The 17780-nt window shown below is 44.3% G+C and overlaps 1 protein-coding gene and 1 long non-coding RNA gene across 2 annotated transcripts; both read left to right on the forward strand.

The window, feature by feature from the left end:
• The first annotated feature begins 13481 nt into the window (after window positions 1–13481).
• On the forward strand, window positions 13482–15265 carry LOC144935757 (uncharacterized). Its single transcript, XR_013637341.1, has 3 exons — window positions 13482–13514; window positions 14368–14572; window positions 15229–15265. It is a non-coding gene; the product is annotated as an uncharacterized LOC144935757 (long non-coding RNA).
• A 148-nt stretch (window positions 15266–15413) lies between these two features.
• LOC144935879 (uncharacterized) lies at window positions 15414–17476 on the forward strand. The gene is made up of 3 exons (XM_078862730.1): window positions 15414–15481; window positions 15816–15928; window positions 17100–17476. Exons 2-3 carry the CDS (start codon window positions 15831–15833, stop codon window positions 17314–17316), a joined length of 315 nt encoding a protein of 104 aa, XP_078718856.1. The 5' UTR covers window positions 15414–15481; window positions 15816–15830; the 3' UTR covers window positions 17317–17476.
• The last annotated feature ends 304 nt before the right edge of the window (window positions 17477–17780 follow it).

Consider the following 17780-nt stretch of genomic DNA (forward strand, 5'->3'; position numbering starts at 1 on the left):
ATGGTGCTGGACACCCACCCACTCATGTGACGTGCCGGCTTTCATAGGTGCTCGCTAACAGCGCTTTCCCCTACAGTCTGTTAAAGCGTTACTGTGGTCTTTGTCTGCTCATGTGCATGGCTGCGCGTCTGCGTGTGTCATCCACAGCTCGCAGAGATACGGCACGCCTGCTATTGCAACTGGGTGCAGACACAATGGCTCAGGACAACACGGGACAGATGTGTTTGTCCTTGCTGCTAGAAAAACTCCCGTCAGTGGTAAATAATATAATAATGCCCTTTATTTACGCAGGAAAGCCTGAGTCTCAAGACTCTTTCACAAGGATCTTTTTGCATTGGGATATTTTACCATTTTCATTAACGAGTGTTTGGCTTCGTTTGGGAGGAAACCTGAGTTCGTGAAAGCTCTGCATGAATATCTTCTCACCACCTCGCAGTACAATTTTATAATACCTAATATCTCCAGGGAAGTCTTCCATCCAAGTACTGACCACCAGTCTGCAATCTGCTTAGCTTCTGATGTCTGATGAAATAGGATGCATTCCGAGACATGGATTTGGGCTGTACAAGTCATAAGGAGGAATGGGTGGAAGGTGTGAAGCCAGCAGAGATGAATTGCCTGGTAGACTTAGACCAGGGGTCACCATCATTTGCGAGGACACAGCTCCCTTGAATTTGTTCACCGTCATCGGCTGCGGCGGTCTCTCGGGTACAGGGATGACAGTTGTCGGCAGATGGTGGAATCATCGGTGCGTCCGTAGATGGCGGGACAGACCGATTTGAGATCCGCATACTCGACTGCAGACACAGCAGGTGGCTACTGGGTGGAAGGGGCAGGTCCTGTTGATGTTTTACCCTGCCCTTTTCTTTCGTCTCTGCCATTTACCCGCTTCATCGGCGGGACGAATTTGTTCACTCGTATAGACCAAGCGGTGTTGTGTATTTGTCACTGCTGAGGTTATGTAACCACCCCTGTTGCAGTGCTGTGTGTTTAGTCATCTTTTCGTAAATTATATACCACACGGCTGTCCTGCTGTTTGCCAAAAGATCCATTGACTTTTCTTTTTTGCCGACCTCTAATTCAAAACCCTTATCCATTCACACTCTAATATTGATTCCTATGGACTGACCCCTCAGCCTTTTGAAATATCCCCTAAATCCACCTCCCTTTCTCCTAGGGGTCCACAGATCCCTGGTGGAGAACCATTGTCTTAGACAATACTCTCAGCGCTTGCTGTGCGATTTTCTCAAATGAAGAATTGATCTGGTCATCTCAAGTGGACTTTTAAATTGAATCCACGCCAAAATCAATGCGTTAAGAAAACTGCAAATCAGTTAGAATAACAGGTGGGGAAGAGGAGAGGCAAAACAAAGACAGAGAAAAATAGAGACAATAATGATTAAATAACTATTGAATGTCAGGCCAAGGTTCACTTTATACCCGTCAAAGGCAGAAATGTGTTCTTGGTTATGTGTTGTGACAAGCATTGTTTTTCTGGATATAACAAGTTCTACCCTCTCGCTCTAAACCTCCCATGATCCCATTAATCGCTATGTCGCTGTGTGATGAGAGGTCACTCCAAGTTCTGCATCTAACGTCTAAAATGACGCATTTACTGCCATGCGTATTATGACACCCACGTGTAATTTGATGTGGGGGTCAAAGCCAGGTCAGTCTGCCAATACAATACGGTATTCCTTTAACCTGAATGACTAATCACACACCCCTGTTATATATTTGTAATTAACCTGTTATTTTGATACTAACTCGGCATTTACAATTTCAGTTATTCCAATTTTGACACGAAGGCTTTCACGACTGATGATTGATAATAGATTTTATAGGGGGGGAGGCGGCTCCTCCCTCCTCAGCGCCAACTTACAACCCTCACTTCAAAGGCAGAACCCTCGCGTCACGCGATCCCCGTCACGCTGTTGAGACATAGAAGTAAAAAGGATGTCATGATGAACAAGGGATTATAACCTTTCAGTGAAATAAGTTTGTGTCACCACGGCCTTACAAATTGCACACCAATGGATGCAATGAATATGACGTCGCAGTCTGCTTTTCGCTTGAATGTTTGAGATTTACTGCAATACACCCGTCCTTGGACGGGTTATAGGCTAGTTACTAATATAATGAGCCAAGAATGTCTGTGTGTAACGTGCGTGACGTCACACCACGTGCACCAGCCCCCCTCAATTATCATGAACAGGTGGAGTCCTCCACATGTACCCCCCCCCCCCTCATTAATGACCATGAACGGGTGACGTCACTTCGCGTGAAGAAGGTGGATCGGAAACGAAAATTTGTTTACGCAAATTAGGTTTCATTTTGACCTTTATGGAAAGTAAAGCTAATAAAGAAATCAACGCAGCAACGAATATAACGAGCCAAAGAAGGCTGTGTGTGTGTGTGTCCCGCGCGTGACGTCACTCCACATGTGCCCCCCCCCCCCCTCATTATTTATGTGTGCCTGCATTATTATTTTTTTGGGGTATTTATCTCAATGAACCCGTATTTTCCTATGGCCAGTTGTACGTGGCTCTGTCTAGATCTAAATATCCTCAGCGGATCAAAGTGTTCATCAAGAATAGCCAACTGCAGTGAAAAGAGATTCACACAAAATATCGTAAACCGAGAAATCTTCCAAGGTCCTTAATTAAATTTAATAAGTTAAGAAAAAATAATGTGCTACATTTCCTAATCAAATTAACAATCACAATAAAACGTTAATTTACATCTGTAATATTACAGTTTCCACCCTACGACGGGCCAATAAACTAGTGATCGATAAATGATTTTTAGCTCGGATAACACGAGAAAACTGCCAATGTGTGTCGTACACCCTTGCTCCGACTGACACAGCCAATTAAATAAAGTCGTCATGAACAAATGTGCCAGTTTTGTATTCAGCACACTGGTATTGAACTTAATTTTTACATGTGGGATTTCTCTCCAACATACTGGTAGTGCTGAATACATTTCAGTCCGAGTTGGGGTTGACAATTACAATATAATTAGGGAAAAATGCACAAGATAAAAGATATATGAAATGCATAGCCCTGCAGTGTAAGTTAGTGCATGTTCTTGGGCCACGTTTGCGGGACAGGAGTTGACTGTGGTGGAGGCTGTCACGCGATCATTGCTCGCCCCATGCTGGTTAAAGCTCGCAACTGCACATGTGCAAATACAATACAGTATAGAGAAAAAACCCTCCATGCGTGGGCTGAAACTCTAGATTTTCACAGATTGATTTAATAATCAATTTATGCACTGGCAACTCATTGTTACATGCCAGGCCAAACCTACAATATCTTTGCATTCCGAGGCATTCTTCCATCCAAATACTAACCAGGCTTCTGCTTAACTACCGAGATCTGATAAGATCGAATGTATTCAGGGTGAGTTGCCATCTCAAGATGCTATGCAAATAGAGGAAACGTGTATCCAGAGAGTGAGTTTACAGAGGAGGATTTTTTTGTAATATTCTTTAGGGTAGGGCCTTAATGCTACAGCCCATAAAGAGAGTTGAGATGGCATTATTGTCGATGTGTGAATGAATCGACTTCAAAGAGAGAGAATCAGAAGACAAGAGAAACGTCTTGAAGCTGAACTTGAACAGAGCAAGGGTTAGAGCAAAGGACCTCCAGCAGAGAAGACGTGAGCTTCCATTGAGTGAAGGTTGACTTGGTATTTGCCAGAAGGCCATGGTAGGTTCGAGCAGAGAGCACATGAATGGGAGATGAGAGAGGAGAGGGAGGCAGGGGTGAGTCTACAGAGGATCTTGAAGACGGTGAGGGTGATGTTTAGATTGATTGTGAGCCAGTGGACGGATCTGAGGACTGGGAAGATGCGGTCTCATTGGCGGATGAGGATAAGAAGTATGGCATTGGCTTTAAATTGAAAATACGGGTGTGCTACCTTACTATTCATATTTCACTCCACGTCTCCCCGAGGTCAGGAAAATAGACATTTTACAGAAATGTTTTTGACTGGGCTGTCACAAAGGACTTTACAGACATTGCTAGATAAATATTAAATATCTCTCCTTTATTTATGAAAGCTCATTGAGACGTCTCTTTTGCAAGGTATTAAATGATAAAAATAAATACTGTATACTCCATTATATCAATCCTTTTATGGATGAAAGCCTCCCCACACTGTCAGTCATGGGGGTAGTTTGACCATACTTCACCACGCTGGTCAGTGTAGGTTTGTGAAGGAGAGGATGCCAGGACCAGTAAATGTATCATCCATCACTGATGTTCGCCATAAATCAAACTTGGGTCGCCGTGTTCATAGCACAAGTACACGAACCACTATGCCACCACTTCACCCCAACTAATCAAAATATATAGTCCAAATAAATACAATATATTTTCAGGGTACAATTAATGTGGAGAACACAATGCCAAATAATGTTTATTTTTTATATCTGGCTGGGTGGCACAGTAGTTAGCTCATCACAATGAGAAGGATGAGTTTAACAATCTTACAGAATACATAAGATGAGTATTGTAGAATTATTTTAGGAAATCAGCAGCGGTTGTCCTGTGGATGAAGTGTGCCGTAGGAATTAAACATTCACACAACTGGATCATGTTTGTAAACAGAAACTGAATTCCACTGCACAATTTTAATGGAAAAATTACGAATTTTTTACAGCAAATGTATGCCTATTGTAAGTAGTCAACATAATGTCAAAAGCTACTTTACTACAAATAAGTGCAAACCCCCTTGTTTATCCTTTCCAAAGAGTATGCCAGTAATCTTTGGGCAGATTTTAGTGTTGCTGGCAAATATATATTTTTTATGTGCCAATGTATACATAGGGTGATATTTCTACTTAGGTTATCCATTTCAGACATTGTCTTGATGTGAAACTGGGCCCTACATTATCATTGTATGGTGAGTGGGTAAAGGTTCTAACAAACCGATTCTAACATACATGCAGAAGGTTGATGTGATATGCAAGGTATGCTGGTAAGACTGAGCTTTTGATCACAATTGCACCTCTTGCTGTATAGAAACCACATCTTTTGTGCATTATTATTGATAATTTTCTAACTGGCCTGGTGGTGCAGCAACAGAGTGATCAGCACGTTGCCATTTTTTAATCCTTTATATTAAGTTCACTTGCTTGCTTGTGCGCTTACGACCGTGCAAATCTTTCGGTCGTTTTTTAACCCACTTCCCGTGATCCAATCGAGCTGACATTTTGCACACAGACTCGTTGTGCGTGACAATTTATTTTCGTGGAATTTTTTTTTCATATTTAATTTAAAATACCAATGTGATAAAAATGAAACTCTTAATCAAGAAAAACTGAAATTAATAATAAAATAAAACCGATGCCACGCATATAAAGGATTTATAGTGAAAAACTTTGTTTTTACGGGTTAATTTTTAATCCTGGTTCTGGGTTGACTCAGCCCATCAAGCCTCGGGGATGAATAAAACACATTTCTGCGGAGGGAGCTGGTAGGAACGTTGGGTTGCTTGGTCAATGGCGGCGTGGTGTATTCCACAAATATGGCCGACTGTGAGGGCGGGCACAAGCCGGCGTGAGTAGGTTAAACGTTGAGTTTTATAAGGGCACCACGGGGTGACCAGCCCCTCCCCACCCAGCCCCACCCCTCCCACCCCCCACCCTCCCCACCCAGCCCCTCCCCACCCCACCCTCCCCTCCCTACCCAGCCCCTCCCCACCCTCCCCTCTCCACCCAGCCCCACCCTCCCATTTGTGGATGCACGACGGATGGACGGTCACAATAATCCCCTGTGGGCTGGTGTAACCAGGAGGTTCCTACCAGTAATAGCTACCACTATCTGGAGATGTCAACAGTGATCGTCCTACGTTTAGACTTGCCCATGCCATCGAATATGCGGAATTTTTACCACTGGCTCAGGGCTGTAAATAAGAGATGAGCACTGCCTGAATGCTCGTTGAAGCAAGAAATCACTTCAACTTTTTCTTTTGGTGGTAAAGGTTGCGTACGCTTCTCCACCAGGCTCTGGTGGCATTGGATCAATTGCACGTTGTGCACCATTCCATTCACAAGCAGTACTTTTATTTGAAGGCGTTGGAGAGCCACCCTGAATGTAACGGTAAGTCCGTTAGCAGACGCTGCTTGTAAAAAAAATACTCGTGCAGTCATAATTTCGTTCTTGCTTTCACAATCATTGTTTTCTGCTTGTAAAATATACGTGAACTCAAACAGTTGTATATTACACGAGCAGGATATTGCATGTCAATGTCACAGCTCAAATGTTTTGCATTTAAAACGTTAATATAACCCATTCTGACCAATTTGTGGAGGCAAAGAAAAAACATGTGTTGACCCAGATATCTCGCACCACAAGATGTCACACCTGACTGCAGATATAATAATTTACCATAAATGTAAATTGATATAATTTTTGTTCCAATTTCAGGGAATCCTGGCAGTTTAAATTCTCTGGTGAGCACTAAACAAGATTGGCATATCACAAAACAGTACATTGCTCACTCGCGCATAACGAGATTATATTATTTTTTGAGATGGAATCGAGAAAAGACCATTCAACCATGTTCTTATTTATTCCATTACACCTGTGCGATTACACTTTAATGTGTTTGCCTTTCCTAAATGTGCTGTTTAACAGCTGGAACTCATTGTGATACATAAATTATTTGATGTTGCGAGTCATCCCGCTGTCAGAAAACTCCTCGACATTAAATGGAAGGCATATGGTCTGTGAGTATCCACACAGCACATACACAAACATACAATCGCTCTCACACCAATGGAACATGATCCTACCTCTATTTTCTAAGACCAGTGGCTCAAAACGGCAGTTGTGGGTGATCGGGTTTCAGGCCACTTTTGTGACTCACGTCCATTTCAGTATTTCGCGAGTTTACTGGGAGATTCTAATTTGACAGCCAAGTACATTTTAGGATTAAATTGTGTTATGGTTTCCTTAATATAGTGCCTGCGGTGTAATCTGCATGACAGCCTCACACTGGGTTCTTACAAAATAGGTAAACAGATGGCAGGTGACTGATTTGAATGGTCGGGGTGTAACGATGCATCACTCCATCAATCCCTATGCGTAGAAATCTAGCTCGGGAGGTAGAAGATAGACTGATTCTCAGCAAAAAATTGAAATCCCTAAAGAAAAGTGATACAAATGGATATAACAACTTTGATGAAATGAATAACTTTGAAATGAGTAGAGCACTGAAAGTGACATCCAATGGAAATTAGCTACAGAAAATTATTGAACAATTTAATAAAAGATAATGGTGCAAACCTGCCATTGCTTACACCACTGTTGATGGAAAAGCCACACGAGAGGAAATGCTAGAGAGGTCCTCTAGAGGGTATTTGGATGCTGGCCATATGAGGTAGGAGTACTCACACTTTACCCCACCACACGCAAAGTTCCAGTCGATGAACTGCCGTGTACCCATTCATAATGTCAGATTGACGGGGGGGCGGGATTAAAAAAAACGTGCCCATTGTTTTGCTCTTGGCGATCGAACCAGCGACCTCTATTGCAAATCCAATGTGCTGACCTTTACACCACGCCAGCGTTACTGACGAGCTTAACAATAGGATCGTAATGATTGTGGCTTCCGCCCTCCACTCTGTGTACTCACAGGGCCGGCGCTTGTGTTCGACTGTTCCTGGAGTTATTCTTCATCATCACGTGGTCGGTCCTCATGATGGGCGTTGACTGGGAGAACCGCCATGTGTACACCTTCCCACAGGCAATGATGCATTGAATTGGTCGAATTGACAACTGCCGTTCGTATGTATGCATGTATGTTGAACTTCTTTTGCACTGTACGTAGCCAACCGTGCTAATCTGGAGGTACGGGGCAAGGACAACAAAATTGGCTAAAATATGGTGGTGACGTCAGCACGGCGCTTGTGCCATGCTAAGTGCACTTTGAAGCCACGTGAAGTGAACCTTATGGCGGGACCCCGGGGTCCCGAATAAACGGAAGTTAAAATCGTAATTAAAACATTTTTGGCGACTCCGTCCCACCGCGCACATAAACGCCATGACCCACCTGGCGCGGATCATTCTGTCGTGTCGTCCAAGCGCAGCAGAAGAAACGAAACTTTGATGAGTGCATCGTGTAGAGCTCGTCGAGAGGAATAGATTGCCGTATCGTTCGCCTTCAACAGACATAAAATGACGTCGCAACGCAGTTTATGCGAGAGCCCGGGAGCTAATGGCACCCAGGGTTCCACCATAAGGTTCAAGTGTCGTAGGCCTGCTAGCAGGTGACGGAACATACCCAGGTGTCATTGCTTGAGATGACTGGCTTATGAGGTAAAGTTTAGACTGAGTGTCCCAATCTGATCTGATCTGATCTCGGAAACTAAGTAAGCTTGAGCCTGGATAGTTTTGATGGGTGACCATCATGCACAATAGGTTGTTATAGGCTCTGTGGCAGCAGAAGGGCAGTTCAGCTAAATTTTATTGTACCATACTTTTATGATCACTACGCTACGAACCGAGTGACCCAAGTTAATTCCCGCTCAAGGTCAACACCAGTGCCGATTATATGAACCAATCCTGAACCTCAACTAGGTCGACTCAGCCTCAAATCAGTACCTGGTACGGTGTGTAAACATCGCCACTGGGGAGACAAAGGCGGCCGGGCATGGTGTTGGCCACCCACCCCCTCGTTTCCGTTCCTTCACCACTTGCCCAAACAGCCCGTTAAGGCCGTACGGGTGATCTTTGTCTTTGCACGCGTATGTGTGTGTAGAGTGCGTGGCGTGCGGTGCTGGCTACTGTGTGCCTGGGCCAACTGGCGATGAACGTGGTGGCCGAACTCGGGGAGTTGCGCTCTGCGTCCCGCGCCCTTCGATGCTGGCGCGAGTGGTGGCGCAGTGAGCTGAGCCAAAACCTCCGGTTCTGCCACCCATGCTGGCCACAGGTACGTGCAAACAAGAGTGAGCAGCAACAGCAATAGCCACCGTTCACCAATGAGTGGTGGAGATGTCGCCTGGGTGCTGGGCTCCAGGTTAAACTAATTATTTGGTGATGCTGCTTTGACAGCGGTGCACAAGTACAATTAACAAAAGCTCACATTTTTCAAAAACACTGGTCTTAAAAGGAAAAATATATATTAGCGGATGTTTCAGGCTGTGGGCCTTTTTCACAGCAATGAGGAGGGGTTAATTCCCAAAACATCCACGATTTAACATTTTTTTAATGGTTTTTCTTTTCAGAATGTGTTGAGTTTTTTGTTCTAGGTTAGGTTAATTTTGAGGCCATGTAAAGTGTCAAAACACTCGCTGGCAGGTATCATGTATACACGCGCACATGGTCACTTACACAGGTCGGCACACAAAAAACAATATCCCGCATAGCCTACACAGCTGTTGGGGCAAGTGCTGTTAGTGAGCGCCAATGAAGGTTGACACGGCACATAAGGGGGTGGGTGGCCAGCACTATGCTCGGCCGCTTTTGCCTCCCTAGTTGCAATATTTACACACCGTACCAGGTACTCATTTGAGGCTGAGTCGACTGTGAGCGGGAAACAAACTCGGGTCGCTAGGTTCGTAGCGCAATGCGCTAACCGCAACACCACCGCTCCCCACGTGCACAGACATACATAAACACAACCACACACGTGGTTGTATGATTAAATAATACAAATAATTACTTTTTTTCCCATAATATCCTCGTTTAGCCTCCAAGACCTTATTCTCAGTAGCTCAGCCAGATGGACTGGTTGCTCAGTTCTCTGGGTGTGGTTGCCTTTGTGAAGAAACCGGATAACCCCGAGAAATGTGAAACGTTTAATGTTTAAACACTGGCTATGTGAGGTCCACTTGCAGTGTGTGCATTTTGAAGTTAATAGGGGCATAATGGTCATCGGATTTCACTGTCAAAGGTAATTAAATTATTATGTTCAGCTTATTAAAATAAATTTGACACCCCCCCAAAAAAAAAGCACCTGACGGTCAGATTGTGCTGTTCGTTTTGGTTATAAGCGTCAGCAATAGATGTTGTTTTCCCTTGTATTGCAGGAGAAAATTTACTTGGAACAAGAGGTGAAGAAAATAAATAAAGTAAAGGCTAAGTATTTTGTGGGTTTTTGGTACGTATAGTGCACTACAATCACGCAGATGATGAGTGTTTCTCATTCTGCTCATAACTGGTGAACCAAAAGCAATCCATGAATGAGCAAGACACGCAAGATTCTCATTAAATATTTCGGCTTCGTAAAACTATTACTCAAAATATATAGCAAATATAAACATGTGTAAATTGTGATACAGGAAATACTGTTGTATGTATCGTAAGGCAAATGATTGGAACGACCTTCTTCATGGACATCACGAAAGATTTTTCAACAAAAATCAGTATATTTAAAAAAATGATATTTTTTATCTTGATTTGAACCTTTCGTGACTGCAGGAATCCATACTATTTGGTTCTTTCGGTAAAGTCACGTAGGTAGAAATAAAATTAAATAAAACGAATCACGACGTTTCGATCGCAACACAAGCAATCTTCATCAGGTGGAACAACCACAGCAAGAAAAAATGCTGAAGTAGGCGAGAGAGCTGCCGTGGCAAGGGGTTATATAGGTAAGAAAGGGGGGAGGAGCAAGGGGGGAGAGAGAGAGGGGGGGGTGGAGCAGCGGAGCTGCGTGAGCGCTAGGGGGAGAAGAAGTGAGGCTGGGGGGGGGGTAGACAGGGCTAGAAGTGGGAAGCTGAGTGTGGGACACGGGGGGGAAAGTAACTCGGAAAAATAGACTAGTACCCGGCAGGTATGACTGCAGGGATTCATCTTCTTGGTTCTTTCGGTAAAGTCACGTAGAAGGAAAATAGTAAAATAATAAAAATTAAACATAATAAAATAATTATCACGACGTTTCGGCCACAACGCGAACAGCCGTCTTCAGGTGGAGAACAGGTCTGTGGAGAAGGCAGAGTCTGCCTTCTCGACAGACCTGTTCTCCACCTGAAACGTCGTGAGAATTATTTTATTATGTTTTATTTTTATTATTTTATTACTTTCCTTCTACGTGACTTTACCGAAAGAACCAAGAAGATGAACCAGTTAAGGCTTTACCTGGTTAATAACATCCTTCCTAATAACATCTCTCTCGCCTACTTTAGCATTTTTTTTTGCTGTGGTTGTTCCACCTGATGAAGATTGCTTGTGTTGCGATCGAAACGTCGTGATTTGTTTCATTTTATTTCTAGCTACGTGACTTTACCGAAAGAACCAAAGAGTATGTAATTTTTAATCAATTTTATCCTTGATACACTTTTCTTTTTTACATGTGATACATCTGTATCATGTACGTTGTTGTTTGCCAATGGATGATGGTCCATTGTAGACGTGACCAAGAAACTACACTAACTAAATTTCGATTTAAAGCTTTCGTGACTGCAGGGATTCATCTTCTTGGTTCTTTCGGTAAAGTCACGTAACTAAACTATAGTACGTACTTTAAATGTTTATTTTCATAATGATAAATTCTTATTGATGTATTGGAATATGTTTGTCAGTCATTCTGCTTTTTCACTTGAGCATCAAAAGCAGCAGAAGCACCAGGCACTGTATATACACAGACGTGACTTTCTGTGATTGCTTGATAGGGCATCTCTGGACAGATATCTGAATTACAATATTTTTTATAATCAATTAAATATGTTTATCATACTACCATTATTTGTTTTGAAATGTTTGTTTTAATCTTCGTCATGAAAACTCAAGCAATTGAATGGATAGATCACTGTCTACAAAAATCGCATCGGCATGATACCAAAGGTGTCACGAACGTCTAGCGTGCCATCTCAAAGAGCGAGGAAGGCTAAAAGTAGAGTGATCAGTCTACCTCTGGCTTCTTTATGTGCTGTGAAGAAGGGCCATTGCTGCAAATGTCACCTATTATCTTTTTATTATAAAGGCCACAGTGTTATTGACGAACGCGATTAGTTTATTTGCTGCTTGTGTACCACTGCCAACGCAATATCACCGAACCATTTTCTCAACTCAAGGGGAGGCAGCGCTGCGACCGGATGAGTGTCGCCCCCTCGCTTTCCGCAGGAGCTTCCTCCACTGGCTGGTGTTAGTGCTCCTGCTGTCCCTGGTGGGACTCCACGTGGCCTTCATACTGAAACCGAGCTGGAACGACGCCCGGAGATATGACCACTTGGTTGCCATCACCATAATTCCACTGTGGCTCCACAACATGAAGCACCTACGTCCTTTCAAGTAAATCGCGAGCGGGGAACCTTTTTTAAATCCTTTATATTAAGTTCACTTGCTTGCTTGCTTGCGTGCTTACGACCGTGCAAATCTTTCGGTCGTTTTTTAACCCACTTCCCGTGATCCAATCGAGCTGACATTTTGCACACAGACTCGTTGTGCGTGACAATTTATTTTCGTGAAAATGTTTTTCTAAAATTTTACACTTTTTAGGAAAATGTTTTTCAGATGTAATTACCAATTGCTTAATGGTGGCTGGCAATCATCTGACCCATAGGTGGCAGCCATCTCAAGCCAGAGGACGAGAGGACTCTAGCCGCCACGCATATAAAGGATTTATAGTGAAAAACTTAGTATTTACGGGTTAATTTTTTTCCCTTACCGAGAGCCGAATTGGACGTTTAAATATTCATGGCCGGCCACGCGTGTGCGTGCTGACCAAGTATTAAGCGGCCCTTGCAGCAACATGTCACTGAACATTCAATATTTAGAAAGGGAGTTTCCAGTTTGAAAATATTTCCCTCTGGTGGCCGATTAGTGCAGCTAAGATTATTGCAGTGATGGGTAAATGTAGTTTGTGGGTCATATTCAGCAAAGAGGTAGTCCTCATGTGGCCTGGGTCATAAATGTCCCACTAGGGTTGCCACCTGTCATTTTTTATTTAGCTGTCCTGGCAAATATGTATCGTCTCCCTGGGACATTAAGATGCCCGGCTCTTGTCAGTTGCGTAACAACAATAATAACACGCCACTCAAAACGCCATCAACGGGGCGATCGAACATCGATCATCGATCTCCCGGTCTCAACAGCAACAACGCAACACACTCAAAACAAGGCATCCACTTGTAGTCCTCCCCTCTTCCGGAACTGTGAAATTTTCTCCTTCCCAACATATGTCCTGGTTTTTTTAAACCTCTGAAGGTGGCAACTCTATTCGTCACCTCTAAAGATAATGCAGTGCTGTCTTAAGTAGAAAGCCTGCAAGTGCAAAGACATGGCGAGTGTGACCCATCACTCGGCACAGCAACATCCTTCTTAACTGGCAGCTGTTTGTATTGTGGCCGCTGCTGCTGCTGCCTTATGATTCTGTCATCGAAACTGTTTGACGAGCTTTTGTTCACACATTTGTTCCGGTCACATGTGTGGTTCTGTGCAGGATCGTGGGCCCGTTGATTATCATCCTGGGAAAGATGGCTGTTTACATCCTCAAGGCGTTCTTCCTGTTTGGGCAGTTTTTCCTCGCGTTTTTCTTCTCGTTTTGGCTGATATTTGGCAGTAAGTCGTCGTTGGCTTCTACTACAAAACGTGACACTTCACATGTCCATCATGTACACAGCCTTGTGCAACAAAAAAAGATTACAAACACATGTGCAAACAGTTACACCCCTGTTACACAAAAAATACGCGGTTACATTTCCTACTTCACAGTGACTCGATTGGCGAAATAACTTTAATTTCTAAATTCTAAAACTTTATGCCCAACCCCCACTCCAGATTTCAGATGATCCAAATGTTCTGGTTAAACTTCTCACTTCGGATACGGTTCTGCGGCGTGTGGAACACTTCCTTCTGATATAAGGAAGCCACTGGAGCTATGCACTTTTAAATCATCTACATTGACGAACTCATTCTTTTAGAATAGCTTTTTGTGTTTAGTTGTCCTTCCTCCGCACCTCCGATTCGCGCGGTTGGCTAATTACAGTGCGAAAGAAGCTCAACATACATAAAAGCATGTCGCCCTATCTCGCATATTCCCTCCCATCAACAGCAAGATTACCCTCGCCTACCTTCAAGATGCACCATGGAGTCGCCCCTGCCTAGTTCTCCCCTCTCATCTCCGGCTACTCACCCGCAGCCAAGGCTTTCTATCAGTCCACATTTAGCCTCCGCTCAGAGGAGGGGTCACCCCTTCTCCTCTGCTGCCCCCTTAGTATGGAACTCTGTGTCCATCTTCAGTCCAGGCTCAAAATATTGCTCTTCTCTGCCAATAAAGGACCGCTTATTTTTCTTTACAATGTATATACACACACACATGCACACAATAAAAAACAAAGATAGCATTCTTTCACAATATAACGCATTGTGATTATTCGGCATAACAACCGCTTTATTTTATTAATTTCACCAGATAAAGACATAGCGTCGTTCAAGACTGTTCCGGCGACCCTCTTCACCATGTTCCGCATCAGCGTCGTGGACATGGACGAGTACGAGGCCATGCACAAGCGCGACTTCACGATGCTCTACATCCTGGTCGCCTCCTTCCTGAGCATCACCAACATCTTCGTCCACAACGCCATTCTAATCGCCATGCTCAACCAGGCCTACAAGCGGTGAGTTGGGCCTAGCGACCGACTCTGGCGGGGGCGATCGCCGTCGGCCGTCGAGTGAGCAGGTGGCGCAGTTGGTCTGGTGGGGCCCGGGCACCGATGGGCTACGAAGAGGATTGGCAAATATGAATAAGGGGCCCCATTTCAATCCTTGCACTAAGGCTCGCATCAATCACGCCACACCACTTGATGGTGGCGTTATACTTATCCATTATTCCCAGTCTTTGTAAGGCACGTTTAATGGTGACATCTGCGACGACAGATGTATCATAGGTGAGGTGCCCGCCAGGAATTACACGGACAGAGAAAAAACGTGGATGAGTAAACATACGCAGGTTAGACACATCACATTGACTTGCTCATGCATATTCGGGTTGTACTCTGTGTTGACTTTCCAAAGAACCTCCGGGCCAGTAGAACGAAACGTCAGACATTAATCCGACAAAATGTGGTACAATCAAAAATCACATCAGAACTGCACAGGGCAACCGCGAAAAACTATGCGGTCATATAACATTGACTGTTAACAACAGTAATTGGGAATAGGTCTGACACATCCCTAGAAGGGATGATAGCCAACTGACAAGACTGGTGACGGAATGATAGGCAAGGGAGGGAACATGCCCAAGAAGGTGTCCAGTACTTGTGTCTCCCCACAGCGTGTCCCTGAACCCCGTGGGCAATGAGTATATGCAGCGAACCATCCTGCTGCTCTCCCTGGAGAAGAACCCGCTCTTCAGACGCAGGCGCGAAGCAACACGCGACCACATCCAGCACTGCGCTTGGTTAGAGTGCTCCTACGGGGCGGGTGACGAGGGGCCCGGCAGTGACGGCGGTGGCGGTGGCGGTGGTAGCAGTGGTGGCAAAGACGCGGCGCAGTTGGAGTATGGCAAAGTCTCGCTCAAAATCGAGGTGTGGTCATGGTGTGGTTATTTATTTGTGTTTTACATTCGTTTTTTCCCTCCCATAATTTGTATCAATTTGTGCTGTGAATTAGCGTTGCGTCATCACACGACGGATCCATTTGGAACTGTTGCAGAGCAATGCGTAACCCGATGATTAGAGAACTCCCAGCGGAAGGAGAGCTCATAGAACTGCTTCTGACATCCCTTCAAGTAATAAGAGAATAATTTATCTTTATAATGTATTGCCAATTTGATTAATTGCAGTTACCAGGAAGAGTTGATGGATGGATGCATGCATGCTTGTTCTGTAAAGAGGTTATTTACGTTGTATGTTTACCCAGGCTACGCTGGAGGGGATGGTATCGTCCCTGATGAATAGAAGTCCGACCAAGAGTGAGAATGAAGGGATCAGCACACCTCTTTCCTCTGCCGACGTCACCCATGACACACAAGGGTATCTACAGTACATTGCACAAAGAAACTGGAAAATTATTGTCAATCGAAGCTCGGATCTTACGTAAAAGCACCGAGTACTTAATATCTGAATATGGTGAGGTGTATCGTTTTAAGGAACAATTAAAAAACCATACTTAGCCACGAAACTATAATCTAATAGTAACACATTAAACAAAAATTGTAATCATATTGGATAATCTTTTCGAGAGTTATAACTGCAGATGGAAAGACCTTCTTTGGAAATCGCTAAGAATTCCACAAACTATCATGGGCATGCTTCTCCAAACATAAACAATAATACTACCACATTTATAAAACTTTATAAACTCCCAAATTGTATTGTATGCATGTTGCCATGAACGCATTGATGCTGCAACTATAACCATGGTAACATCACACCACGGAGGTGTGATGTCACCTTCCTCGCCTGGTATGTAGAAGTCAGGGATTCGATCCTGACCCTGATGCCTGTATATTTGGAGTTTGCATGTCTCTCTCCCCATAGTCGTGTGGATATTTTCTCCGGGTCCTCCGGTTTTTCCCTCCACATTTAGAAACATGCATTGAAATTCGATTTCGCTGATATAAATGTCCACGTATAAAGCCACTTTGTTGAGCTATCGTTTGTGGCCAGCTCGCTTCTGAGAAATATAGTAAGTCCCTCAATGGGCTCTACCTGGTAAGATAAAACATAATTTACTTTCATTTGTATATTTGTAAGTAATTTTTTTGCCTTTCCTATACTTTGCACTCGTATAGTGTTTCTGTACTGTTTGCTGGTGTAATGCTCTGACCCATCCCGACTGGACATGTGAAAAAGAGCTTTATATTTCGATTTAAAGCTTTCGTGACTGCAGGGATTCATCTTCTTGGTTCTTTCGGTAAAGTCACGTAGAAGGGAAATAATAAAAATAAAACATAAAATAATTCTCACGACGTTTCGGCCACAACGCAAGCAGCCGTCCTCAGGTGAAGAACAGGTCTGTCGGAAAGACAGCGTCCGACAGACCTGTTCTTCACCTGAGGACGGCTGCTTGCGTTGTGGCCAAAACGTCGTGAGAATTATTTTATTATGTTTTATTTTTATTATTTTATTATTTCCCTTCTACGCGACTTTACCGAAAGAACCAAGAAGAAGAGCTTTATAGCTCATCAGATTCCTCCACCAGGACACCCCACGTGCTGCCGGGAATCGAGTCCGTGCCGTCCACGCTGTGCCGCCTGCGGGAGGAGGCACAGGCGCTGTGCTCGGAGCGGCGTGCGGCGGCTCGGGGCATCCTGGAGGAGGCGCGGGCGCTGCGTGGCCGCCTGCAGGCGCTCGTGGACGAGAGGCCGAGCCGAGGACGGCGCCGTCACCAGCTGGGAAGGGAAGCGGCAGCGCAATAGTGAATGTAACGTGAGTGGAGGGGGAAGGTCTTCAGGAGCGGAGTACGCTAATCGGACAAGAGCTCAAGCAATTATCCTAAACATGGTAGCCAACCGCAGGTTATCCATGCACATAACCCTGACCACACGAGCCAACGGGACCCAAGCCTTACCCCCCCTAACCTTGCCCACTTGAGCCAGGAATTAACCTTAACCATAACCCTATCCCCACAACTAATTACCAACTCGTCATACATATAACCTAACCACACAAGCCAAAAAGAGCCTATCCCTTAAACATACTGGTCAAGCAAACCCTATCCCTACCTCAAACCTTAACGATTAGCCAACCAGACTCTAGCCCAACCACGATACCACTTACCCTAACCAGTCACCGATCCTATCCCAAAAGAAATACAAGCCCCACCTCAGGTACCTTCCACGTAGTCATGATCATTTCTGTCATCCTAAGCGTTTTAACAATT

The sequence above is a fragment of the Lampetra fluviatilis genome, chromosome 14 (genome assembly GCF_964198595.1).
Source record: "Lampetra fluviatilis chromosome 14, kcLamFluv1.1, whole genome shotgun sequence".
Lineage (NCBI taxonomy): Eukaryota > Metazoa > Chordata > Hyperoartia > Petromyzontiformes > Petromyzontidae > Lampetra > Lampetra fluviatilis.